We start from the raw sequence: 17,069 nt of genomic DNA, 5'->3' as shown, positions 1-17,069 counted from the left end.
AGGTATGCCCCAAAACGCCAACAAGCACCAGTGCCGGGTCAAACCTCTGGAGGATCACCCAGCTAGTTCAAAAAAACACACCGAACCCCGAGGCAACATTTCCAAGAGCACCTCACAGTGCGCCTGGAAACCCTCACTCTGTGACCCCCGCGTCCTCCTCCAGCCCCTGCTCAGCTCCAAAGTGACTGAGTCGGCACCATCCTCCCGGGGGCTGGGAGCCTGTTTCCCCACCGGTGCTTGGAAAATCCCCAAGCAAGTTCACCCACCATGCTCTCCGCAACCCCACTGTACGCCTTTCCCCTTGCCCTGGAGAGAGGGCAGGCAGCCTACCTCCCTGTGCTCGGCAGTCCGGTTGCGTGCAGGGCGCAGAGTGATGGAGAGCAGGGAACTCTTCAGTGATAATCAGCGCTGAGAGGCTGCTCCTGTGAATAGTGTACATCCTGTAGCAGCAGGCTCTGTTTCTAGCAGCTGGCAGCAGCCTTCGCAGGAGCAGTGATGAGCACAGCTTGAGATCTTCCACAATTAACCAAATATTGTATAGCGGCAACAAATCAACAACTAAAACCCGGCTCACAAATAAAAGCAAAGTACAATTTCAGATGGGAGCTGAAAGCTTAAGTCACCGAATGCTACATTTCTTCTTCAAGATTATTCCAGCAAGCTCCTTCTGCTATTTTTACTGTACCATAATGCACTAGGTCTGGCTTTTACCCTATTGAAAGAACATGAATATATTATTATCCACACAAAAGAGCAGGTTATTGTTTATGAATTACCAGCCTTCCCAGCAACAAAGGCTATTTTCATAAGAAAACTCAATTTCATTTTAGCTCCAATTTGATTACCAGCTGAAGAAAAGCAGCCCTGCGCCTAAACCTCAAAGGATTTTTATTCATACCATTGAATGGGCTTTATTGCTTCCTTTTCAAAACTGATGTAGAAAGCTTTTAGAGTAAAACATTGACAAAAAATTATTGCGCTGCTATTTTGTGCAATAACAGAGCTGAAGAGGGGCAATGATTTCTCAGTCATCCTTCACTGTACTTCAGAACAGTAAAGGCTGGAATTAATGACAGACCATAGAGAGGAGCTAAGCCAAGGTCTCACAATGCATGTCAAATCTAAATGATCACTATACATTGAAAAGACCTAAAAAAGCCTGCAGCTGATTGATTCATGGCTTTCACAAGAAAGACAGGCTTGAAGAGTTTATTGCACCACAATTTACTCTGAATTATCATAAAAATGAATGTAGAGGCTGAATGTCACCCCGGCACACTCCAAAAACACACATCCAGGGACAAAGTTCACCTAGGAATTATAGCAGTGCTGTTCATGCTACTATAGTTAAGGGTCTGTCACTTTTCTCCTATTATAGGGGGTTTTAGCTCAGCTGTAAAGCTGTGCTCCAGAATGAAACTTGGCACAAAGGTCTCATTTTGAGGGAATATAATTTTTTTTTAAACAAAGGTAAAAGAAAACCTTCCTGACTGTTTTTAAGTTAAACATTTCTAAAAGCAGCTTGCTAATTTCTCAGGCTTTTTAACAATTGTATTACTCAAAATTGGGTTTAGGATTTAAATATTTTTTTCTTTAAGAAATAAAAATTAAGCTGTCAGACCATAAAGGGCATAAACTGGTTTTGCTGTATCAGACAAAAAGATTTTTAAATTATCGATTTTGTAAAAATGGTTTATAGAACGTGTATGATAGAAGAGTGGAACTGGACTGTTAGTACATCGACTTTGCCAAAGACACCTGGATGCTGCATTATGAAAGCAGCCTCTGTATACCACTATGATCTGAATTGGCTCAGTCACTAAATTAAGAAGCCTCCCAAAAAATCCACATACAGCAGATCAGAATGACTCAAATGCAGCACATTTAAGACTCCTGATTCTGAGACAATTCCCCTCTCTTTACACAGCCCCAGAAAAAAAAAATTAATTCCTTTTGATCTTTCAGTGGTTTGACATCAACTTTTGAAAAGCAAAAGCGGAAAATAAACTGTAGTTGCTATCAGAAGTCCCATTCGGGGCTCTGACTAACACAGAAACCTTGAAACCTGAATGAGTTTTACAAGTAAAGCAACAATTCTCAGCTCATGCTATATTCTCGCCTTTTAAATCATTGTGCATTTTTAACATTGCCTGGCCTAAGCAGAGATTCATATTTAAGGCATTCTGCCCAATCTCATATAGATTTGGGGGGAAAAAAGGCTGTCGTTGGGTGTTGGTCACTCATAACTATAGTGGAGCCCAAACCTGGAATTGCAGAATAATCTGAACTTCATTTCTGGTTCTCTTGCAGAACGGACAGTTCACACTGAAGAGCTGAAAAAGTTCAGCTCTTGCTAAGGGCAGATGTTACTCCTCAGGTTCATATCGAGCTCCAAATCCATTAAAGGTTAAAGGGGTTTGGTTTTTGATGGTCATTTCTGTGAGTCAGAATTTCTGTACTGGGATGATCAGACTGCAAAAGCCCTTTGTGAAACTCACCTAAGAGAAAAATAAAAGAACCTGTTCTTGTACATTTTGATAAGGAGTACTTTCACGGAAAATTTTCTAAAGAGTTTATAAAAGCAAGAGAAACCTGAAAACCCCTGCTTCATTACCAGAAAGAAAGTACATGTACATCAAAAGAACTAATTTTGAGTAAAATATTGCGGTTTGGTTTTGTCACAGCTATTTCTCAGAGCCAGGTAAGTCCCTACAAAATTCAGTGTACACACAGACTACCGTCAACTCACAGAAGCCGAGTACAAAGAAGTATTTTACAGTTCCAATATGCAGCTATACTTGCTGCAGTCTTGAGCTACTCACACCTTCACGTTTTCATTATTTCATTTTATTTTTTATTGCGTTTGAAAATTCTCTGGATTTGCACAGCCAAAGACTGGCAACCTGATGCAGGAAAGATAGGAAAATTTTGTCTCCAGACCAAGAAAAAAAAAGAAAGAAAAGAAGAAGGGCATAGACCATGAACAATTACATTTTCAAATTCAAAAATTTCTAATTCCATAGTGGTTTAATACCCACAAAACACTGCAAATGTTGTATGCTTGCATAGGTATGCCTGAGTAGAGAGAGGAAGGCTACAGCCACTTACATTCTGAAAAATAGTTGTATTTAGGGAATTATGCTGTAACTAGTGAAAAATATTTGTCCAGATACAGCAATTTCAGTTCCTATTTGCAAGGACTGTTGGCACATCAAGGTGTTAAGAGCACCTGCACAATACCAGTACCCAGTAACACAATTTTTAACTACAAATTCTTACATTCTTGGCACCATTTCTGTGTGAAAAAGCTATTGAAGATCAGAAAAGTGCCTAGCATTAGAAGAGATCTCATACCATCGCACAACATACTTAAATGTGTATATGTGTGCACATGCAGACTATGAAAGTGGTCTCCATATATATCCACACACAATCTAGCTGGTTTTGCAGTACTCATAATTTGTGTGCATCTATTACATGGAGTCACACGCACGTGCACATTTTTGTTTGCAGCAGATGCTTTCTGAAAATATCTTTTGTCTTTAATCCCACATTTTTTAGACATAGAGGATCTGACGGACTAGAGAAGTCTTACAAATAGACAGTATTTTAATATATCACAGTGTCCTGAAAGGCTGGACGGAGGGTTCAGACCCTCCTGATAATTAATGGCTGCACCCTGCCCTTTCCTCCACTTATTAACATTTACTATCCTTGTTTGGGACAGGCAGCATTCAGGACAGGTGTGAAAAGTCCCTTCTCACAAGGCACCACGCAAACCAGCAGCAAACAGCGTGCTGCCGCCTGCTGTAAAGCCCATACTGCAGAGATGTGGCAATGTTTGATGCGGTGCTGATCCAGAGGACAGCTTGCTTGTATAAAAGAGAGACTGGAGGTGGAAACCCATGATGGATTTTGTTCCCTCAGCATACATACACAAGAGCCTGACATTGTGGAGCAGGGAGATGTCTTTGAATGCAAGAGTCATGGATGTGCATTAAAGGCTGCCAGAATAATAGTAAGTAGGCAAATAGCCCCAGGATTTGTCCACGCTGTTTTCTTAGTGTTGCATAGGGAAAGCAAGGGAAGCTGCCAAGCCACCAGTTAAGTACAAGAGATGCTTAAAGCAAATGGACTTGCCTCTACTAAGTCTTCTTCATTAATCTTTCCACAAGATTGATATAGTCATTCCTCCCATGCCTTCATCCTTTGACAAAATATGATTTGGATGCCCTTAAGCACACAGAAGAGCAATACTAACAGCGGGTTTCTAGCGGAATGACCCTGCCCTAGGTGTCTTCCTGCTCCCATTTCATCTTTCCACAAGCCTTTGCCACAGACCCTTCTAGTGCTTCCCTCTTTATCAGGTCTAACTTCAGCAGCAGCCTTAAACCCTCTCCCATCACACCCTCCCCTGCAAGTAAAGGCTGTGCTTTGACTTTCCCTACAGGTCCTGACCCTCCTTTGCCCTTCACCTCCTCTCACTAAAGTAACTGTGGTGAGAGCGGAGTGCCCTAACACAGGAGAGATGGGCAATAAGCATCTCTGGGTGCAAACCTGGGAGGGGGAAGCTGCCCTTATCTTGGGGAAAAAAAAAACAAACAAACAAACAAAAAAACAGCTAAAGTACCTGTTCTGTCAGAACTTGACTAGTAAATTCAGTACTTGGCCAATACTGAAAAATTGTGCTTTTGCAAAAGGAGGTGACACAGTCCATTTTCAACTGTTTCAACCAGCCAGTACTAAGTGATCCATATAATTTTAAAGATGGGCTCACTGTTTTATCATTGCCTTACAAGTGCAGGCCAAAGGACTGTCAGTCATCCTTCTGCTCTCCCGGATCACAGCACACCTTGTGCCTCAACACTCAGGAGGTAAGAAAAGCCTTAGAGTAGTTACACACAGGAGACCATGGAGGCCTCCTACAGGTAAAGGGGGAGGGATAGGCACTGCAGAACTTCAAACTACAAATTCAGTTAGTCTTTTTATATTATCTCCACTTCAGCTAAGACCAGATAAATTTAATTCAGATTAATTAGCGTATTGACTTTTTATTATTACCGCCCTTTGTTGGTTAGTTTTGGGGGGTTTTTTGTCTGCTCCCTAGGAAGACTTAATTTAACCTTAACCTAAAATAAACATCCTCTCAATTTTTTTATTCCTTGCACAGCCGAGCCTTCCAGCAGCCTTTCAGCCAGTACAGCTGCTCCCTTGCTCACCAGTTTTGGAATCTCAGGCAGAAACCATTTCTCTACCCAGTCTAATCCCATGAAGAAGAGAGAAGAAGCAGTAAGGAGCTGGTACAGACTGGCTAAAAGCACTACTATTGTGCATGTAAGCAAGAAAATAAGTGTTCACCAGCACCTCTTTTTTTTTTTTTTTTCTCTCCCCTGAGAGAAGGGCATTTTGATAGGATCTTTGAAAAAACAGCTAAGAAGTACCTTGTCATTGCTGTTGGCATTACTGCAAGATGTGGGAAAACTGGTGATGGACTTGGAGTCCATTATGTCAAATAGAAACTGCTCTCTGGCACGGAGAGTGAACAACCCAAAGCAGCTACTGATGGATGTGGGAGCAGAACGAGACAAGGCTGTACTGTCAGTCAGTGTTATTGGCTGTGGTCTCCCTGGACATCAGGTCCTTAACCACATTCATGTTGTTGTAAGTATTCGCAAAGACTCTGATTTTCAGGTGCAAACAGCATCACAGTTAGTTACTGGTGGAAAGTAACCAGCTTTCCAATTAGAGAGGGACAGAGAAGTATACATAACCCACTGTGCATTTTTATTAACAAAGAGATGGTCGGATCATGTAAACCTAAAACCCAGTTTAAGTCTTCATAAGGTTACAGGCAATGTCTTCTCCTTGGCAGAAATTCTTTCTCCCTAACCAGAAAAGTATTTACTTTAGAAAAGTAAATACTATTTATTAGAAATACGATTTAAAATCAGAAAGCAAAACTTTCTGTGAGGGTTAGCTGGCAGAAAACCCCACGCAAAGTAATGTAAAAAGAATGTAAAGAAAGACTAGCTGTCGGTGGGAGGAATATTCAAAGACAGCAAGGGAAAAAAGCAAGCTCAGTTCAAAGGAAGGTTTTGATAAATGACTGCCTGGAGTAGATTTAAATGGAAGAAGATGACTTATGAGACACCAATAGAGACTAATCCCACAGCTATACCTGAGCTATAGCCATGTAGAGTAGCTAGGTAGGTATTTCTGAACAGCACCAGCTGTTTTGGGCCAGTCCTGCATTTCTGACAGAAAAGAATCCCCAAAGAAAATACTCTGCAATAACAGTTACATCTTGCTTATCTGGTTCTTCTCCTCACTGTGTATTAACATATGGAGGACAGGTATGTCTGAAAAACCAGGTACTTGTTATGGCACTAGCCCACTCTCTTGTCTGTCTTTGCATTATCTTGAAAAAAACAGAACAGAAAAAAAGAGAAACCTTTTCTACCAATATTTCAAAATAAAAGATAGCTCTTTAAACATCACAGATATTGTTTGTGACAGTATGCAGTGATAGCTGGTGCAGTGTCACTGGAAGGAATTAGCTTTGTTTGCAGTGAAAGGGGTTTTTTTGAAAATGAACAAGGAGAATTAAAAAGAAATTGAAAAGGAAGCTGATAGCAAAGGTTGAGGAAAACACAAAGGGTCTATTGGGCAGCGCTTCTATTCTTCTCTGTATGGTGCATTAAGTGCATTATAGTAAAAATGAAGGAAATTTCTTTCCTTCTCTTTAAAGTCCAACGTTATTGAACTTGAAACCTTTAACTGTGAGCAAAGCTGTGGTTTGTCTTTAATACAATTCTGCTATTGATTTCTTCATGCATTTCATCGGAATGATTCTGACAGTTTAAAAAAAATACATTACCTTGATGAAAGATACAATTTTTCTCATGAAGAAAGGCACTTGAGTAGGTATGTGTGATGTACCAGGCATGTGAATCTTAAATGATGTTCTGAAGTACAAAAAAAAAAAAAAAACAAAACCAAAAAAAGGAAAAAAGAAAATAAAAGACATTTGAAAGAAAGGTGATCCAATTCTTCTTGGTGAGTGAGACTCTGCACAAACAGGTCCCACACTGTATCAGAAAGGCTTCATTTTTTGCAAGCACAATCACCTCTTCTTCCTTTCTACCCCTTTCCAATATCCTAAATTCCTTTCTGGTCTCTAATAGACCTCTTTTCTATTGTTTTTCTCTCTCTCCTTTCACTTAGCATTTGTTTGTTTGTTTGTTGCAACATTGCATTGGCTTCCTCTCTATGCAACTTGTGTAGTTTCATCTTTGCTAATTGGGAAAGTTATGTTTTTAATGTGTCTTAATATCCTAGTACAGAAAAGACCAGCTGCTGTTTTACCACCCCATAACCATTATGGAAAACAGTCTTCCCATTTCCCATCACAGTGTTCCCATTTGGACATGTGCTTATTTTAGACACACTACACCTTTAGCACATATTAACAAGGCTCCTCTTTCTTACAGACAAGGACTACATGAAACCCACAGACTTGAAGGGCACAAATAATCACCTGCTCCAACCCTGTGCACTGTAAGGTTTTCCCTGTATGTGTGATGTGAAGCCCAAAAGCCTTTCTTGAACTGGAACATGAGCTTGAATTCATCTTGAGTTGAAACTTGTGCAATGAAGGACATTGCTGCCCTTGATAAATTATAACAATAGTTAATTTTCTATACTGTTCCAGTTTCCTTTATCATGCCCTTACTTTTAGTTTGAATTTGTCTTTCAGCCATTGTGAAGAGAGGGGCTCTATTCAAGCTTCTGCAGCAAGAATGCATCCTGATTTTGGTCTCATTCTGGGGACAAATTCATCCGAACTAGGTGGTGCTGCCCTGACTCTTTCCTTCCACGCTACACACATCCCCGGCACACTTAAATCAATCATTTGTCTGCCCAGCATGCTGCGAGCTGACCAGATGTAGCCCTCAACTAGTCTGGTAGAAGCGTGGTGTGATATCACCAAGCCCCAACTTTGAGAAGAGGTAACTGGAATTTTCACTTTTGCAAAGTTACCTCCAAGAAAACAGCACAGGAAAACATTTCCCAGGCAACCTTGGCCAGCCTGTTAATCCTCTTCTGTGGAGCAATACGAGAAATCCTACATGTCCAAATTCCAGGGACACTAAACTGACCATGATGCCACTGAGAAGAACAAAGTTTGAATATTTTCCTAAGAATATGAAATCAACTTGTCAGTCTCCATAACTGTTCTCAGGAAAAGAGAAGCTGTTTGGATGAACAGCGCTCTGCTGGGGGCCTGGAGCAGAAGTTTTCATTTCCATTCTGAGAGGTTCACCTTCACCTACTCCTGTGCCAACGCTCTTTGTAATTATATTACTAGCAAAATGTCTTTGCCCTGCCCACTGTGCACACAACACATGACCTATATAGTACCTGGAGTCTGTGCAATGGTTGCATGAGGAGAAACTGGAACACGGCAGCTACAGAACTGTCTGGCTAGACAGCTTTGTAGACCTGAAATTGTCAATTCCCTTGCTGCAATGCAGAAAGTTTTTTTTTTTAAAAAAGTGAGGTTAATTTTTTTTCTACTGCACAGAAAATTGTTATATGTTAGGTTACATGATAAAAGCTCCCACAAAGGAAACCAGAGAGACAATAGCAGGCAGGGATCCTGAGTTAAGGACTCCCAAGGAATGGACACTGCCTGGACCCCTCCCAGGGTTGGCCCAGCAGAGCCACCAGCCCCAGTGTCCAGGCATGGAGCCCACCATGATGAGTCATCAGGATCAGCACTACACTTCACCTTTCCACCTAAATGGAGCTGTTGCCTAGGGCTGGGAGGTATTATGGGATGCAAGGGAAAAGTGTTTTAGGCTTTCCTAGGACTTACTATGGCATGCTTAGAACAGGAACCAAAGGTGGAAAATGAAGGCATCTAGGGGATCTGGGGAGGAACAACGTGGGAAAAGAGGGATAAGCAGATAAAAAGGGAGGGATGCGCGTGAACAGGGAGCTGGTCAGTACACTTGCCTGGCCATGCCCTTTGCCTGATCAGTGCCTACTGCCCTGTTCCCTAATCACATTCCTTTCTCCTTTCCTGGGGGCGAGCTCTCTGTTCTCTGTGCATGTGTGCGTTAGGGGATCCGAGTGCAGCAACCAGGGTGGGACCCCGGGTCACAGGGGCCTGTGGGTCTGCGGTGGCAGCAGCTGCAGTGAGCGTGGATGTGCTGGTGAGTGAGCGATCACTAGCAAGGATACCTGTGAGTACGTGAAGCCATCTGGGAGCCAGGTGTCTGTCTGTCTGTCTGTTTTCAGCGGTGAGAGCATGGGAGGAGCAGGTTATCAGTGGGACCAGGGGAGTCCCACCAGCTGCCAGAGAGACAGTGGGGTCTCTAGGAGTGAAAGCGAGAACAAGTGTGTGTGTGTGTGTGTGTGTGTGTGTGTAAATGTGTAAAAATTAAGTCCTTGGGGCGAAGGATGAGTGAGATGGTCTGTGCTAGCAACTACAGAGGGGCTGTGGCCTCGGAGGCTCGTATGCCCAAGTGCCAGCAACTGGTGGGACTGGGGTCTAGAGACCAGCTTTGGGGCAGGCTAAGCATCTAAGCCCAGCTCCTGGAGGGATCTACCTCATACATGCATATAGATATACTCTCACTAGTGATTCCCCATCCTGCCCAGCCAGAGAGGGGAGTTAGGGTGAGGCTGCTGTGCTGCCTGTGTTCATGTGAGTGCTCCGCATGTCTGTCTGCGTTGACCTGTGTGATCAGCTGTGTATTTGTACATATGTGGTGTGTACATGTGCTCTGTGTGTGTGTGTGAGCATGCTCGCCTACTGGGAGTACGTTTCCAGCCTCAATACCGGGTGGATCTGGGGACGCATAGCTGCAGTACCCTTACCTCTCTAGGGCTGTTGGATCTGGCATGATATATTTTCCTCTAACAGTGTATATCATCAAACCATTCTGGGTTTTCCCCTTGTACAAACATAACGTAACAGTGTAGCACTGTCCCCCAAAGTTAGATGTCTCAGAAGGGAGGGGAAAATTGAAGATAAGGAGTTTGTCAGCAGGTTAGACCAGAGGGTGGCAAGTAAAGAGAGAACTAAGACTGTAATAGCCAAAGTTCAGCAGACTTATAGCCTGTTATTCTGCTATCCCATCCATTTCTGTGTAGATATTTAGGAACAAGAAAGAAAAAGAAGCAAACTCTTCAGTTCATACCTTGGAAAGTGCAGGGTGGGTTCAGGTGCTCCCTTTCAGCACTTCCCATTCCAAGGCAAGAATCCAAGGACTGTGCATACAAGATAACCCTCTCAAAGATTCTTCTTATAAATTCCATGAGACTTTTTCTGACTCAAGGGCATATCTTTTTGAAGAATCAACACTATGAATGGAAATATCACAGTGGTTTCAAAACATCTCAACCTACCTCATTCCAGTCAGCCAAACTGAAGTTACAATCAGATGCCCAATGTACAATTACATGTTTTTTCTGTATTGGGTTTGTGTGGCCAGGCTTTGTAGCAAGGGGACTACGGGGATGGCTTCTGTGAGAAGTTTCCCCCATGTCCATTGGAGTCAATGGACATCACCAATCAAGACAGACCTGCCGCTGGCCAAGGCTGAGCCCATCAGTGACAGCGGTACCACCTCTGGGGTAACATGTTTAAGAAGGGGAAAAAACTGCAATGGAGAGAGAAGAGTGAGAAAATATGAGAGCAGCACCCTGCAGCCCCCCGGCCGGGCAGGAGGGGCAGGGGGGCTCCAGGCGCCCAGCAGAGATGCCCCGGCAGCCCCTGGTGAAGCCCCCGCTGGGGCAGGCCGTGCCCCCGGCCCATGGCAGCGAACGGGGGAGCAGATCCCCCCCCGCAGCCCGCAGGGGACCCCAGGCTGGGGAGGGGGGCCGGGGCTGGAGCCGGCTGGGCCTGAAGGGCAGCACCGTGGGGGGGCCCGGCTGGGGCAGGGGCAGAGTGTGAGGAGGAAGGGGCAGCACAGACAGTGTGTGATGGACTGACCGCAGCCCCATTCCCATCTCCCTGCAACGCTCGTGGAGGAGGTAGAGAAATTGTGAAGTTGAGCCTGGGAAGAAGAGGGGGCTGGGAGGAAGGTGTTTTAAGATTTGGTTTTACTTTTCATTATCCTACTCTGATTTGAATGGTGATAAATTAAACTATTTTTTCTAAGTCAAATCTGTTTTGCACGTGATGGTAATTCCTGAGTGATCCCTCCCTGTCCTTAGCTCGACCCATGAGCCTTTTGTTGCACTTGCTCTGCCCTATCCAGCTGAGGAGGGGAGTGATAGAGCAGCTTGGTGGGCACCTGGCATCCAGCCGGAGTCAACCCACCACATGCACTCACTCCATTAGGTAAGCCAAAAAAAGGCTAGGTCTTCCAAATTAACAGCAGACAGTCTGTCATGCATATTACTAGTGGGAAACAAAGAGTGGTTTTGTCCAAATATGAAAGTTCCCAAAACACCTAGCATGATCACCATACTGGAGCTTTGTGTGCTGGTTGACACCTCCCAAACCTTCCTTTTCTGTTCCACAGGGGCCTGTAAAATGACCCTTTCTGGGCTACATATTCGCTGACACCAACACCAATGGCTGAAACAGCTCCTGGCCCAGTTCCATGCCTTGCCTTGTCTCTGCTTGCAGAAGAACATCAAGCCAGAAGTGCTTCTGCTTTATTAAGTTTCCAGGCAAAGAATGCAGAGCCTGAGACAGGACAGACCGAGTTGTGAAATACAAATTGTGTCACGGCATACAACCCACAAATCTGGGAGGTCCTAGCTTGATCTGCACCAAATGGAAGAAAAGTAACATGGAAGAACATGAAGGATGGAAAGCATAAGACATAATAGGAAGAGACGCTTCAGTCTTGGCTACACATGAATACAGAGTCACTGTCAACAAGCATATAACCACAGTAAGACCACCAGCTAGTCACAACCTGATTTTGAATTGCCAAATTCTTCCAAGTGGATTTACTTAAACTCTACGCAAGAGGAAGAAGTTACCTTATTCTGGATAGAAACCCTACACTTATGGCTCTTACCAAGAAATAAGAAGTGTGGTAAAGGCTTTCCTCATCCTTGAAGGAGTTCATTACCCTTGGAAGCACCCTCCAGTAGAAGTTCCCATTAAAAAGTTCAGGAAAGATCTCTCTCCTTCAAGAAACACAAATCAAACCCCCAGCATTTTCCCCTTCTCTGCCATTCTTATTATGCCAGTAAGCCCAAAGCCATTACCTGAAGCATTCCTAATACTAAAATTAGATTTTTATGCACATGCTTTTAAAATCAAGAAAATTTTTTCCCAAGTTAACTCACAAAACTTCCTTTACCTTCTGAGTATGAGTGCCATTGTGTCTGAAGAAATAAGCTTTTACTCTTCCTATCATGAGACCCCTTGGAAAAACAAGCTCAGAACTGTCTTACTATGCCCTTCAAAACTATTCTGATAAATTGTTCTTTCAACATAATGCTTACAAAATATCTTGACAAAGGTGTAGCGTGCTGAGATTACCCAGTATTACTGCAGTGTTACTCCAGTGATGACCTTTAGTCCTAAGGAGACAGAAGGAAGATACAGCCCCAGAACCAATCAGGGCAAAAGTCCATTCAGAATAATATCCTGTTTATGGTGTTATCCAGTAGCTGGAAGTATTTGTCCCCACTATATCGTCCCCATGTCATTGAGGAGCACAGGGATTTCCCAAGGCAGGTCAATAACTACATTTTATAGTCTTCCATCCCAGTTCAGTTGGAGATGCCTATCTCTAGCTATGCTGTACACGAAACCTAGAAGACTAGTTGGACTTTGATTTGATCTTACTAGAAGTAAAGAGGGTGAATCCTATCTTTTACTGTCCTGAAAAATAAATCCATACAAACCTCCAGGCTGAGTGGTGACTAGGAAAAGGGAGTTTGGGATGCAACATTAGACTTCAATGACTTAAATATGCCTGCATTTCAGTTTATGTGTTCCTATGGTCTCTACTGTATCCTGCCCTTAGTTACATGGGTACCTCAGAAAATATTGTTTGAGTGTATTTGCTCCGCAGAAGCAAGAGGCTATGACTGACAACCTGTAAGGAGTGGGGACACATTCTTCTGGGTGCAGAAACGCAAACTGATTAAATCCATGCCTGAAAACAGAGATACGTAATAAAGATATTAACATTGGTATGAATGGAGAGTGAAGGGGCCTGTCTGTGTGTGAAAGCACCAGAAGGAAAAACAGAAGCAGGACTATAAGAATGGCAAGTGTTGATAGCACCCAGGTTACCAGATCTGCAAGTTCCCAGCACTCAGACACACAGCTTCCCAGAACACCCAGATGGAGAAAGCAGGCAGACCTAAACAAAGGACAGTCTGTGTTATGAGAAGATAACAGAAAGGTGATGGACAGGACTGGAGTGTGAAGACACAGAGATAAGAAGCTAAAAGGGAATAAAGTCTAATGACTTGCACAAGTGGTCCAAGGATGTCTCAACAGACCACAATCACTGTCAGTTCCTAAAAGGCACATCTTGGTGACTTCAACTTGTTGACCACGTGCTGAAGAACCCAGGAGATAGAGGGAGGGGGAGATAACTGGCATCCCTCATCTATACCCTAGCCAGACCTTCTGGACATGCAGCTCAGTACTTGTGAATAGGGAAGCATGAGTAGAATTAGCTTTTTTTAATATATATAAAAAAGAACATGTTGAGCTTTCCTACAGTATCTCCTGGATTCTGAAGACACCAGCACAACCTCTGGGTTGGATTTCAGGTCCTCTCTCTCATGGTGGCTCTGAAAGTACTGAAGGTCCCTTAGTCCCCTTGCCTCTGTGCCCACATCCTTCCTCGGTAAATGTTGAAATGAGGGATGAAACTATTCACAAAGCCAGCTTTCTCACAAAGGGAAGCAGATATCACATGGGGGCATAAATCAGAGACATGATTCTTGACTGACAACGCAGCAATCAAGTCTCCCATGTTGGAGATCGATTGCTGAGAATCTGGTAGTTATTCAGAGTATTTACAGTAGATCTACCAGCTGTTGCTAATGCATTTAGGGGGGATTGGATGCTTTATACTTGGGAGGATATAAAATTATTCTTGGCCATCAAGGACTGACTCTCTGAGATGTTAAACTCAGTCACTGTCACTTTAATGGAAACAAAGCACTGGAACAGTTGGTAGCGACTGCCATTGCTCTCTAGCTGTTTACAAGCATTACATTCACAATTCCTCCTCTGCAATTCCCCATGAGCAAGTTAAGTGTATTTGTGTACCTACGCTGTATTTCAGCTGAGAAGTGCTACATGCACAGGCAAATGGGAAAACAGTCTCTGAGCCTTCAAGTATATTACCTGTGGTAAATTAATCATTTAATATAGGTATACATTTATGTAATATTTGCCTAAGAGTTGCTCTGAAATTCTCTTTGTATAATACACAATTACGTTTAAATGTTTTCTTCAGTTTTCCTTTCATGACCATGTTTTCCAAATTTCCTCCAATAATTCATTCCATAGCTGCATTTCAACTGGTTTGTAAAATTTTACTAACTCACAAAGACATAATTTGCATAGAAATGAAATACAGACAAAAATGCTGAAGAAAAGAGAAGGAGATTTAAACTAAGTATAGCATCACAAACAATTTCTTTCATAGGTGCTTTCAAGTGCAGTTGGAAACAGTCATTTAAAAGAATATTATCAAAGAACATGCTGTACCAAGAAATAGTATATTATAAACCTGATTCAAACAGCCACATCTAAATTCCACATTCATATGGATTGAATGATTGACTGATTATTACTGGCATTTATTTCACAGAAAGAGGGCAGCTAAATAAAAGTGTATTATTCAGTCAGTGGTGTGCTATGATGGATAAAGAGGTGAAAATCACAAACATTTAAATCCAACAAAAGGAAGAAGGCAAGGAAAGTAGTGAAAAAGAGGGAAGAGAATTCATTTCTAAGTGATCATCTTTTAGGCTAGCCTATTGATGGTCTACTCAAGCAACCAGACTCAGAAAACAGAATCACAGCTTGACTTTACAGTCCAAACCAGGAGGAAGAGCTACAATTAATTTCTAGTCAATAATACGATACCACACCAGTCCTTGAGGAATTAAAGGGTGAAAGTATTGGGGTTTTTAATCTGTATTTTAAGGTTTAAAAAGCAGTACATGGGAAACTGCACCTGGGACAGAATTTACAAGTGACCCTTGGGCAAAGAAGGAGGAACTGCTCGTTGTTTTCCTTTCTGTCTGTTATATATATATATATATATATATATACACACATATATATGTTCCCATTGGTCTTTATTTTAATGAAAAGACAGGTCTTTGTTGATTAAATCTTGCATGGGCTTCCTAAAATCAAGTAAAACTAGAGCAAATGTTGGTCTTACATGTCAGGTAGCCAACATGCACGTTAGTGTATTGTATCATGTAAGCCAAAGGCAACCTTCAAACAGAGCTTTAAAAGTACTTTTCTCCACATGCAAAATTCTCCAGCTCACTTAACAGGTGGATACAGAACTTGAGCTCTGCTCCTCAAAATGTCTCAGACCACCATTGCTGATTGCTGATCCTGATGATTCGCAAAGTCTGTGGGGAGGTAAGCGAAGTCTCTTATGCAGGCTACACCTTCACATCACCTGGCGGTCACACAAGAAGCAACCAACAGCCATTGTCTTCACCCTTCCCATCAATTGCTTCATTCCCATGAGTTCAGCAGCAACGCAGGTGCTGAAATTCAAGTCCCTACAAAGACCCATCACCCCTCTTCTGCTTCCACCTGTCCTCCTGCCCATGTCCCTGGGAGGCCCAGAACTGAAGCACAAGACCATGAGGGCATAAAATTTGCAAATAACTCCCTTCCCAGCCACTCTGTGCTGGCCTCTCTCTTACACACACAAGCAGTACTGTTTCACACCAACCAAAACCATGCGCTGCAATTGTGTTTCAGGGGTTTCTTCCTAGGGGGATGCTATCCTGACACAATCTATGCATGTGACACAAATGCACATTTTAGATTTCTCCTAAAAAAAAAAAAATTGAAAGTATTTATCAGAAGTCAGCCACAGGGATAGATAAGAGAAAGAAAGCAGCTTGCTGAATGTAAAGTATATGCTGAGGAAATACAAAACTGGGGCCACAAGTATGTAGTGCTCCACCACGCACCAAGGAAGAGACCTAGCTTAACTGCTGAGACACAACTTGGTGTAGAATTCATCATACACTGCTTTAGTTCAACCTGCCCTTAAAACATAATGAAAACAACCTACTCCCATCTAGAACAAAAATAGATCGAATTTTTGTTTTGAACTGAATGAATTTTTATTTCTATCCTAAGGTTTCCAGATATAAAGAAATCCTCTTACACACACAAGGCAGTTTTTGAACAGCAAGCACTGATCTCTTCCCAGTCCTCAAATTATACCTAAACTATGCTGACAGATCAGAGTAATTGAATAATCTGCAAAATGCAGTTCACATAATTCCAGGAGTTTGCACTGTTCTCAGAAGTTTTCTTAAAGAATGATGGGGAAGATGTACTTTATCTCCTGCTTGCTACTCCAGTGCTTTCTTACCCAATGCTTACACAAAGGAGGTTTGGAGAGCCATTTACCTGAACAGTGCTTTATAAATCCTTCCTAAAAATGGCATCTTATCAATATGACATTCGGTTGCTACTCAGGAGACTTGTTTTAATGTCAAAACAAAAAGAGGTGCCAGAATTACATAAGTGAGTAAAAAGCAGTATTCATCTCTGTATTTCCAGTTTTCTCAGTTTTTAGTTTTGAAAAGTATACCACTATAATCATAGAATTACAGAATCATGTAGGCTGGAAAACACCTTTGAGATCATCAAGTCCAACCACTAACCCAGGACTGCCAAGACCATCATTAATTCATGTCACTAAGCAAACAAATGCCTGTATTTAAAAAAAAAACAAACAACCAACACCACCTTACGGGATATTTCTCATGGTAAAAGAATGGAGCTGGGAGTGGTAAGTGTAGCAGAAACAGATCAAATTGGCAAACTCCATTGCTCAGGTTTGGGCTTTTTACAC

General features: G+C 42.5%; 1 protein-coding gene across 1 annotated transcript in view; it reads right to left on the bottom strand.

Annotated features, from left to right (window-relative positions):
* The window catches only part of LOC308059118 (uncharacterized protein), a 473,234-nt gene that overhangs the window by 438,747 nt on the left and 17,418 nt on the right, over positions 1-17,069 (bottom strand). Inside the window, exon 3 of the mRNA XM_080376044.1 lies at positions 331-16,031. Within this exon, the coding sequence (XP_080232170.1) occupies positions 331-439 (109 nt within the window). The 5' untranslated portion in view covers positions 440-16,031. The remainder of the gene's footprint in view (positions 1-330; positions 16,032-17,069) is intronic.

The sequence above is a fragment of the Falco punctatus genome (assembly GCF_963210335.1).
Source record: "Falco punctatus genome assembly, chromosome: 2".
Taxonomy (NCBI): Eukaryota; Metazoa; Chordata; class Aves; order Falconiformes; family Falconidae; genus Falco; species Falco punctatus.
The sequence above is the reverse complement of the archived record's forward strand: the minus strand, read 5'-3'. Positions and strand labels throughout refer to the sequence as shown.